This window comes from Gavialis gangeticus, unplaced genomic scaffold (genome assembly GCF_001723915.1).
Source record: "Gavialis gangeticus isolate Ggan-Ray unplaced genomic scaffold, GavGan_comp1, whole genome shotgun sequence".
NCBI lineage: Eukaryota > Metazoa > Chordata > Crocodylia > Gavialidae > Gavialis > Gavialis gangeticus.
This window is the reverse complement of record NW_017729025.1, coordinates 117,333,042-117,344,806: the sequence shown is the minus strand read 5'-3', so window position 1 is coordinate 117,344,806 and position 11,765 is coordinate 117,333,042. Positions and strand designations below refer to the sequence as shown.

The 11,765-nt window shown below is 44.4% G+C and overlaps 1 protein-coding gene across 1 annotated transcript in view; it reads right to left on the bottom strand.

Annotated features, from left to right (window-relative positions):
- NELL1 (neural EGFL like 1) overlaps positions 1–11,765 on the bottom strand; it is a 665,093-nt gene that overhangs the window by 39,784 nt on the left and 613,544 nt on the right. Inside the window, exon 16 of the mRNA XM_019519959.1 lies at positions 1,568–1,708. Within this exon, the coding sequence (XP_019375504.1) occupies positions 1,568–1,708 (141 nt within the window). The remainder of the gene's footprint in view (positions 1–1,567; positions 1,709–11,765) is intronic.

Here is an 11,765-nt window from a genome sequence, read left to right as displayed (position 1 = left end):
CTTCCTGACCTATGGGAAGTCAGAACCTGTAGGTTCAAAACCTCTCTGCATGAGGCAGGCCTAGAACACATCTCCTGCTTCCTGGGTGAATGCCCCAACCCACAGAAGTCAAACCCTGTGGGCCTGATGAGTGGTGCTGAGCCAGTCCCTCTTATGAACTGGGCCTGCAGACTGGCTCTGCATGTTGGATGAGACATGTGGGGCCATTTCAGCATGGTGCTGTGGGCAGTGTGTGCTCTTTACTGGTCTCGGGTCCAGTTGCAGCATGGCACTGCTGGTAGTGTGAGCCCTGGATGGGCCCTAAGAGCAGGACTGGCGCCAAACATGGCCTGTGTCTTAGCCCAGGCCTAAGCACAGCCACCAATATGTGATCTGGACCAGTTCCAAATACAATGGCAGCGTATGCCCCAGACAGGTCCTACAATGTACATCAGACTGGCCCCACACTTCCTATGCAGCACATGGGACTGATTTGACGGGTGCCTCACACAGTGCATGGCTACAGTCCAATACCCTTGGGCAACACCAAGGCCTGGATGATATGGTTCCGCCAGTCTAATATGGATCTCTTTCACAAGCATGCCCTAACCATTATAAAAACTGAGAGAACCCCCTGCCTGTTCTAACACCTGCGGATTCAGAATTTTTGCTCATTCAGGTACTCCAATGCAGAGCCCTGGCAGAATGCAGCCTACTGAGGATGCGTAGGAGCTGTAAGGGCACTCATGTATCCACACCGCAAATGGTATAGGATTGCTAACTGTAGAAAGTGCTGGGTAAGTGCTGGTTGGGTGCGTAAAGAATAGTACAATTCTACCACAATACCTAGTGCAAAGTCTAAAGGCAAAGCAACCCAGTCAAGGTCACACAGCACAGGTAAGCAGCAGAAACAGCAGTACATACCTAGAGGTCTTGTTCTGTTCTCACTTTAAGTCTTAGCAACAAAGCCTAACATTGTGTGATCTTAGCAACAAAGCCTAACAAATGTGATCCTACACACTTCAGAAAATACTCTCAAATCCATATTCTTATGACCTTAGCCTATAAATATGGTATGTGCAAAACAAAAAACCTGTTGCAGTATATTTTGTATAGCCCTAAAAATAAAACAAGATAAAAGCAGACAACAATACAAAATAAACAAATAAAAGAATGCTTGACTTATGATTAAATACCCTGTATCTTTTTGCTGTAGTTTGAAAGCAGCAAGTTGAAAAGCAGTGCCTACCTTCTGTAGCTTATTACAATGGCAAAAAAGGCTAGATACGGATGCATTATTTCAGTTTTTCCAAGTGGCATATGGTGATAAATGGCTAAGGATGGCAAGTCACAGTTTTGACCTCTGATTGTCTCCTTTCCATATGACTATTCAGAAATGTGATGGTTCATGTCTTTTGTACTAATATCTACATTGCATTACTAAGGGTAATGATGAGCTTAACAAATGGTTGGTTACATCTTAATTTTAGCTTTAAATACAGTAACCGTTCATGACATGCCATCCTAAATAGTGAGTGTATGACACCATGCAGAAATAAAAAAAAGTTCTGTGCTGAGCATCGCTTACCAATACAGGACTCTCCGGAAGGAGAATAGGTTCCATTGTCATGGAAACCGCTTCTGCACTCACAGTGGTACCACCCTGGGAGGTTAACACAGCGTGAATGGTTGTGACACTCAATGATCCCCTCTGCACACTCATCAATATCTGCCTCAGAGAAAAACACAAGCCAGCCAGGAAATTAATTTCCTTTGACACCAACATTTTAGATGCTTTTTTAAAAAAGTCTTCTTTTAAAAATATGGATCATGTTTTGTAATGGCTCCAAAGAACAAACACTTAACATGCAGTTGATGCAACAACAAGAAGAACAATAATAAGTTATGGAACTTGAAGCATAAAATGCAACTGAAAATTTTTACTATGAATTTAAAATGTAAAATACAAGTAAGCTGTCTTTATTTAGAGGCAAGGAACTAACTCTTTCTGTCTAAAATGTTTTGGCATAGATCTACTTAGAGATTATGACCCTATCTTCTCATATTTCTAAAACAAAGATCATTTCTTTTTCTTTGTAAAACAACTGGATTACTCAGGTGTTCTAGTATAAATAGGATTCTGGGGGCCCAACTTTGCCACTATTCTACAATATTATCTTTGTTACACAAATAGGTCTAGTGGACATGATTCTCAAGTTCATTACATCTGTTTTGCACTTGCCTTTCAAAATAATGCATATTTAAACTCAAGAGATTAATCTTTCTAGGGGTTTTCCTAGACAGGAGTACTGAAGGTGATGCTGTCATCTACAGAGTAAAAAAGTATGGCGTCTGTCACTGGCTGATATCATGTTGCACAAAATGGTCCCTACTAGGGCTGTGCAAAGCTTCGGTTCCTGATTTGATCTGGTGGAGATTCAGCCCTATTCGGTGGCTGAATCTCCAAATCCGAATCGAATCAAAGGACCCTTTAATCTCTCTCATTTGAATTGGAAGCTTCCAAATTGATTTGGAAAGATCTGGAGATTTGGACATAGAGACAGCATTAATGTTTTTTCTATATACCTCTAGGTAGCAGGGGGCTTGTGAATGCTGCAATGCTGGAGCACACGGAGAGTCCCACAGAAGCTCCCCAGAGTGCTCAGCGGCGAACTGGAAGTGGACCACTTCCGGGTTTGCCATGGAGCACACTGCCCCCCCTCCCCACACACACACACTGTGCCTTCCTGGCTCAGTGACTGGTGCCTCCTGGGTCTGCAGGGGACACCCAGGGTCCCCCCACAGCTGATTGCTGAGCTGGGAGGGGCATGCGGGGGGTGCACTCCCCAGCAGACCTGGAAGTGGATCAGAAGTACTTTGCGCTGGTACCTCAAGGTATGTAGAAAAAAACTTTTAAAGCTGTGTCTATGCCCAAATCGCTGATTCTCTGAATCAGCATCAAATCTTCAGATTCAGATTTGGCCGAATCGAATCAGGGACAGCGATCCAAATCAACAAATCGAATCACTGTCCCTGATTTGGGCCAAATCCGAATCCGAACCAAACAGGGCCCGCTTTGCACACGCCTTGTCTCTACTATTCTGTTTGTCTTTGAAAAAAGAGACTAGGCTCCTGGCCAAGCTCTAGGACTGAGAAAGTTCTTTTGGTCCGAATAAATTGGTTAGACTACAGAATCTTAGCTAACATGAACAAAGGTAATATTAGCCTTAATCAAGATATGCTTACACCCAAAATGGTCATTCCAGTACAGAGCTGGCATAGAAAGACACATTTTCACCAACTGGATTTCTGTTCTAGAGTTTACTAAGCTACCCAGCAGAAACACAAAACTTTACATGTTCATACTACTTTGTAAACATTGACTAATATCTTGTTGTAATTAAATTTTTCATGCAGTTTATATGATGAAAGTCAATACATAGTACAAAGATAACAGCATGTGACAGAAAGAAAAGGCAATCATATGTTTCAACTGCAATTATACGCTAAGCCAGGAAAGAGTGAAGCAAGTGGCAATACCCATAATTTTGCAGAAGCAGAAGTAGACAGCAAGTGTTATTCCCTGCAGAGTTTCAATAAACATGTGTTGCTTTTACAAAGGTTTTTTAAAATCTTCCTTAACATGGTTGCTACAGACCTTCTAATCTGTAATAACCTTGGCTGATTACTGTTGGCACCTGGCTGTTGTTCTCCTCTGAGCATTTATGCAGTATATTTTGGAGGGTTGTAATTAAAATTAGCAAATTAATTATACGTTAACCTTGCAGTAATTGAGAAGCTGTTATATTTTCATGGTGTTCATAAAAATGGATAATTCTGTTTAGCTAGAACTGTTTAAAAAACATCTTGGACAGTTTTCAGCAGCACTACAGAGTACTTTACCAATTATAAATGGCCATCTTTCTTCAGTGCATATGAGCAGTTTTCATCCACTGATAATCATACCTAGTCTACAGCAAACAAAGCAAGATTAGAAGTGTGTGTAATGAACGCACTGGAAGCCTGTGGACTTGGGTCCCAATTCAGCATTTAGATCTGTCAATACATGGTCTCACTCTTGAATTCAGATGCAAGACTGAGATTAATCTCTAAGTCTGATTATTATTTCCACTTTTAAAGCTTACATATGAATGTGGTTCCATTGGTTGTAGGGGAGTTGGTGCTGATTTATATCCAAGTAGATGAGAAGAAAGTATTTCCTAAACACAACATTTTCTTATTTCTGATATGCAGTGTGTCAGGAAAGGATTCATCCACTTTTCTTTGTTTAAATCTCACTAGAGACTCTTTTCAGTTATGTGTTCAGATTTGCTTAAAACAAAGAAAGTTTATTTAAAGAGCAGGCATGGAATCATTGCTTGCTTCTACCACTATTCAACCCTCAATAACAAATAAATTGTTTATGCTTTAAACTCTGGCACAGCTGCCGCCCCTTCTATACTTTACATTTTGTGGAAGCTAATTTTAGTGTAAAAATGATGCACAAATCTAACTGTCCATCAATGATGAGTGCCGCTTGCAAACTCAGACACTTTCAATTCATTACGGCAAATGGAATTTATAACCATGATCTTTTCAGTTGTCATGGCTGATGGAACAAGTTTAATCCTATTTGGGAAGTGAATGACTTTGCAATTGCAGGTCATTTGCAAATGAATCCCTTTTCTTGCCTTCTTTTTGCCTCCCCTGTGTTGAATCCAAGGCAGCTCTCATTTAAAGATTGCTTCCCTGGGTCAGTCCTTTGCTTGACCTCCTTTCATTCAATTTTACATTTTTAATTTACAAAATCAATACAGTTTTCCAAAAGTTCATTTCTAAAGCAGAGACCTTCTGAAACTATATTTGATTTAGGTTTATAGTACAGGATACTAATTGGTTGGTAGATTACTTTTTAGAGAGCTTGGAAGCCAAAGCTAAGGAGAATGTAAATTATGTCACAAAATAAAATACAAATGATTGTTTCTAGACTAGGTAACTTTCTCAGTCCAGTACCATACTTGTCTGTAGTCTTACATGTAAACTGAAAGGAGTTAGAAAATTACATTTGAACCATCTGGAGCAAGAATGTCAAATACCTAGCTCGTAGGCCAGACAACCCATGGATTCATTTCCTGTGGCACATGGGAGTCCTGAAGGGCCCAGAAATTCAGGGTAGAGAGCATGGGGTTGGGTGGTGGAATGGATCCTGCCACAGAATTCAGAGCTCTGTTGGGGATGAACTTCAGTAGCAAGGGGGTGAGCAACAACTGTGAAAAGACAGCATCACTTCCCCTGCCACTATTTATGCCATTGCTGCTCTTCCCACTGCTACCATCAGGTTGGATTTGGCCCACAAGGAGCCCTGAAGTCCAGTCCAGGCTTAGAGATGATGATAAACGAGATGCATTTGACACCCCTGATACAAGCACACTCCATCTGCAAGAAAAACTATGAGCATTGAAAACTATGAGAACATTTTATTTGTTTAATACAATGGAGTTGCTCAGTCCCCACACTTAAAATTATGCATACCAAGCTGAGGTGGTGAGGGGCGGAAATCAATGAAAAAGCCTATTCATTCACCCTATTATCTCTTACATTATTTTTAGCAAGTAACATATGGACAATATACCATTGCTGATACCTAAAGAAAAATATACACAGATGTGTTTTGCCAATTTGGAGTGATTTAAATTAATCCACGGTCATATACAGATGTAGCAAAACCTCCAGGTTTTTCTTTTTTTTTTTTTTGTGCTTAAAAATACATTTCCTGCCCTTCCCCAACCATTTCTGACTCTTTCTCTGCCCCCTCTATCCCTTATAAGTAGTTATAGGTAGTTATAGGTAAGCTAAGCTAAGTTCTTGTATGCCATTATTATAACAAGCCCCTTTTTATATTGTAAATATATTGATTTTTACTGTTTTATATTATATTCCTATTATGCTTGTATTCAATTTTACTGTTTTATATTGATATTGTATGATTTAAGCCTGTTTCTGTACAGTAAGCCAAAGTAATGTCAAGTCTCCATCTTGTAATGTCAAGTGTCCATTTTGTGTGCCCTGCCTGGGCATACAGTATTGTAATTGTGTTGTAACTGTGACTCGAAGCTACCTCTCCTATGTAAACTGGTTCCTCGATGAATGAGAGTGAATGAGGATGCATGAGACTGGACCCATCACCTTAATAACCAGGCCATCAACTTAATGACCAGACCATCGCCTTGCATTGACTCTCCCTGAAACCACAGACCTACTCCCAGGACCAGAGACAAAACCCAGTATTGGAAAGATAAAGAACCTCCAAGAAACCAGCAACATGGGAACAAAGAACAGAACAGAAACCAGCAACTCCACCATTGTATCCCACCGGACACTGAGGACACCTGGAACGGCATGACCTCATCTGAGCAGGACTGGCCCTTGCCTGGGCGTGTCCTCCCCAGTGGAGTCACAGGTAGCCCACCCCTATTAAAGGGGTGATAGAATATGACCTCCTTGGGACGCCCTCTCCATCTGGACCAGCACTATGCTACACCACCTACCTACCTAGAGGCCCTGCCGGTGACCCACTCTGGACAACACCTCACTGGAGAAGACTTTGACTGGCCATTGAGGATCAACTCACAGGCTGGATAGGTAGCTTTCATCCACCTTCCCCCAAGCAAGGGACCTGAGCTCTGTCTCTGCACACCTTGACCTCAATCCCTCCATTAAGCCTTTCCTCTCCTGCTACCATTGTATGAGTGTGCAGGAGAGTTTGCGTGTTTGTGTGTGTTTGTGGGAACCAATACCTTTGTGGGCTGTCTAGCGTGTAGCCTGTTTAATAAAATTGTTATTTTGGAAGCCCAAGCTGGATTTTGTCTTACTGATCTCCTGGCCCTCTTCAATCTCTCCTCTCTGCCCCTCTAAACTTTCTCCTGTCTCTCTCTCTCTTTCTCTCTCCCCGGCTCTCTGCTCTTTTAACCCCTGCCATCTCCTAGCTCTCCCTGGTTCTGCCCTCTGCCACCCAGCTCTCTGCAACCCTGACCTGCCTCTGGGCTTCAGCCCCAGTTCTGCCCTCTGCCTCCCAGCTCCAGCCCTTGCTGTCTCCTGGCTTCTCCCTCTGACCCCTGCAGCCTCCAGCTTATCCGTCTCTTGGCTCTGTCCCCTGCAGCTTCCCGGCTTCTCTGTCTCTGCCTCCCGGCTCCAACCCTCACCACCTCCCGGCTTCTCTCTCTGCTCCCTGAAGCCTCCGGCTTCTCTGTCTCCCAGCTCCTTAACTCTCAGCCTCCTCTGACTTTTACCTCTCAGCTCTTGGCTTTTTCCTCCACTTCCCCTCACCTCACCTCTCTGCTGCCAGCTTCTTTGACTGACTCACTCTCTCTGCTGTTCCAGCTTGATCCCCTGGCTCCGCTCCTTCACCTCATCTGTTTCCCAGATTTTCTTTCAGTAACCCTGGGGCATCAAGTGACCCCAAGTAACCCCAGGCATCAAGTGACCCCAGGTACCCCCTAGTGTTAACACACAGACACCACCGAAGTACATGTTTGTACGTATGTGCATGTGCGTGTGGACCCATAGTGTCATATGTATAGCGTGTGTATGTGTATAATTTTGTGTCATGCCTTCCTGGCTAACAGCACAATATTGAGATCCCAAGCCTTGATCTGACACATGTCAAGTCAACACAGACATCCAATTTCTCCTGGGGGAGTTGCTGCCCCTCTATCAGACTATCTCTTGAATACTCCAGCACTAACATTTCCATTTTAGACACCACGATCAACATCTAGAATGGTAAAATACAAACCACCATATACAAAAAACCTACGGACCAACACATATATCTTCACAGAACCAGCAATCACCCTAAACACACCAAAAAACCTGTAATCTACAACCAAACTTTCCAATACCGCCAAATTTACACTGAGGAGAATACCCGCAATTGTCACCTCACTAATCTCAAAAGGGCTTTCACCCAACAGGGACATTCCTCCAAAGAGATTGATCACACTTTTGATAGAGCCACCCGGATACCATGCCAAGAATTGCTGCAGTACAAAAAGAAAATACTCACGAAATACACACCATTAGTTATGACATACCATCCTTCCCTGGAACCTATATGGAAAATCCTAAAACAATTGCAAAGAAGACCCGATTCTTAAAGAGATCTTTCCAGAACCACCCATTCTAACCTTTAAACAAGCACTGAACCTTGCCAACCTCAACACCAGAGGCAAGCTTCCTATGGTCCAAACCACACCAAATGGATCCAGACCATGCCATGACAAGAAATGTAAAACCTGTCAACACATATCCATCAGTCCCACAATAACTACACCCCGCAACAGAACCATCACCATTCCCGGATCTTACACCTGCACCTCCAGAAATGTAACATCTCATCCAGGGCACCTGATGGAAAATATGTAGGAGAAACTAAACAACAACTGTGTACCAGAAAGAACGCACACTGAAAATCTATCAAAGACAAACATATCCAATTAATCGTGGGTATCCACTTCTCACAAGACAATCACTCCCTCTCTGATCTCTCAGTTTTAATCCTCAAAGGGAATTTACAAAACACCTTTCATAGATGAGCCTACAAACTTCACTTTATAAATCTACTGGATACAATAAATTATGGACTAAATATAGACACTGGATTCATGATACATTACAACCTGCCCAACATCTGATACCCCAGGTAACCTGCCTCCAGCTGATCACTTGCATTCCTTCATGCATTTCCCTCCCTTCCACCCCTCCCCTCCTGTCTCTACCTATTATCATCCTAACTTCCACTTATTTGCATTTCCACAGACATGCTTGTTGTAAATTAGCTTCTTTTTACCTTGGAGTACACATAACACCAGCAGAGTCTCCCTATACCTTGAGTGTTCATGCTCAAAATCTTGCAAATATCTTTTTTCCAACTATTTAGTTAGTCTAATAAAACGTATCACATCTACCCAAAGAACCTTGCCTGCCTATGTACTTGGACCAACATGGCTAAAACCAACAACCTTCCTTTCAATACCATATTTTATATGATGTTATAGGATTAAGTATCTATATAGATGGCTATATTTCCAGATAAAAATTGAATTAAGGGATGAAAATCAGTATGTATTGGCAACTTAAGAATAAAAACACTACAACAGCATTGTAACTTTTCCCCTAAATCAAGCTGTAATAAAACTCATCTGCTGCAGAGAAAGTAGCATGTTTTCTGTAGCATATTGAAGTCACATATCTTTGGACTTTTGACACATTTTTACTGTTAAAGTACAAAAGTTTTGTACCATTAGGACGCGTCCACCCATGCAAGTATGTGCACTTGCAGAAGCTCAAATAGAAGCAATGCAAATTTGATCTGAGGCTTTTTGCCTCAGCGCACGTGCTCAGACATGCACTTTGTTACAAAGCAAATTGTGCCACCTGGAGCAAAATAAGCCTGCCTGGCTCCTCCTGGATCTGCAGCCAGGGGGAGCTAGAGCTTGAGGCCAGTGCTGACCCCAGCAGTAGAAAAACCTGTCCTGGTCAGCAGCTCAGGGCTACTTGCCCTCAGGAGTTTCTGAGGCCCAGCCACTTGGTATCTGGGGACACTAGCACTTTGTGTCAGCTAGACTGCTAAAGCAGCACTCCAAATTCACTTTTTAAAATACCCCCAAATCCACACTCTTCCACAACTAGAAGAAAAGAAAGACAGAAAGTGGGACTGATCAAATGGGCAATGTTTTATTGTTATATTTATGATTTTAAAGAAATTTGGAAGCCTACCAGTGTCTCTAGCATCATAATAAAATAAATCCTAAATATCTATATGTTTTAATGTTTGCTTTTGGTTTCCTTATCACATTGTGGGTGTGATGGGGGGATGTGGGGTTTGCAGAAGGGGATAGGAAGGGGGGTGTGGAGATGTGGGTGGGTGTGTGGGTGGTTGTGGAGGGATGTGGGGGGAGATGTGAGTCAGTGTGTGGTTAGGTATGGGGGGACTGTGGATGTGGGGGCTGTTTAGGAGGAGTGGGTCCCCTGCATGAATGCTGTGTGATCCCAGCAGCTGACGGGGCATGGTGGCGCTGATGGCAGGGGGACCGTGGTGGCAGTGGTAACCAGGGAGCTCCTGCAGACACTGCCAGTGCTGTTGTTAGCGGGGGGAGGGGTAGTGATCGCCGACCAGGTGTCGGCGAACATCCGCAGACACCGCCAGCAGTGACAGTGGGGGCCAGCGATGATCGCTGACTGTCCACAGATGCCGCTGGTGGCAGGGGGAGGGGGTGTGTGGTGGCAAGCGGTGACTGCCCACAGGCACAGCCAACAGTGTCAATGGCATCTTTTCTGAGGAGTAGGAGAATGAGTAGGAGGCTTCTTCCCCCCACCCCACCCCACCCCACCTCACCCCTATCGGATCCTCTAGTTCCCCATTTGTTCCCCTGATCCCCATTCCCTCTGCCCCCCATTTGTTCTCCCTACCGCCGTTCATTCCCCCTGTCCCCTATTCATTCCCTCCACTCCCCGTCCCCTATTCATTCCCCCAGCTCCCCATTCATTGCCCCTGCCCCCTGTTCATTTCCATCTCCCATTCATTCCCCCTGCCCCCCATTCATTCCTCCAGCTCCCCACTTGCTCTCTCAACCCCCCCCCCTCCCCGCCACACACACACACACTCACCGGCAGTAGCAGAGAATGAGCAGGAGGCTGGAGAGAGCAGGAGAAGTCTCTAGCTTATCTCCAGGCCTTGTCTCCAGCCTCCTGCTCTCTCTAGCCCCCTGCTCCTTCTCTTGCTTGTCTCCAGCCTAGGGAGGCTGGAGACAGCAGAGGAAGGAGCAGGAGACTAGAGATAAGCCCCTGGAAATGAGCTGGAGACATTCCCCTGCCTTCTCCAGTCTCCTGCTCATTCTCTGCCACTGCCAGTGAGTGCGGGAGGGCTGGGAGATCGAGCAGGGAGCTGGGAGAACAAGTGGGGGGAACTAATGGGGAGCAGGGAGAATGAACAGGGGTGGGGGGAGTGAACAGGGAGTGGGGAGAACTAATGGGGAGTGGGAAGAACTAACGGGGGGAACAAGCAGGGAGTGGGGAGAATGAATGGGGGTTGGGGGAACAAATGGGGACTTGGGCAAGGTCACCTCCCACCTCCTCCATCTCCCCAACTGCCTACTGACCTGGCAGAAGCCGGGTTCAGGTCTCTGCAGCTTGCACCACTGCCTGTCTCACACGGGCAGGCAGCATTCTTCAGGACCAGGGAAAGGGCTAACCACAGAGACACTCTGGCAGGCTACCAAAGTGTCTTTGTGGAGAACCAAGCCTCCAGTTGCCTCAGGACCCATGGTTTTCCCCTGGGGTATTGTCTGACCCCTGGATATCCAGGGGTCTAATTTTGCTCCCCCACTACAAATTTGCAGCTCAGGGAACATTTTTTTGTTCCCGCATGTGCCTCTTGCAGCGTCTCAAAGAGGTTTGAGATGCTGCAAGAGGCACATGCAGGCTAATCTGGATGTGCCCTTAGTATCATTTCCACCCATTCTGGCAGAGGCGAGGAATGGAAAATAGTGTATCTTAGAATATATAACTAAATATTGTTATGTTTCTAGGGCTGATCGGAGCCATCTGAAATCAATGGAAAAAATTCTCCAACCTCTACAGACTCTGGGCTAAACTCTACGTTATTAAATTACAATAATTCACAAAGCTGTATGGAAAAGGCAGCTATATTTTTTAAAGCTTCTGTAGGACTTTTAACTTTCTAGGTACCCCAATTTGTCTCTTTCAGCCATATAGTACATTTATGT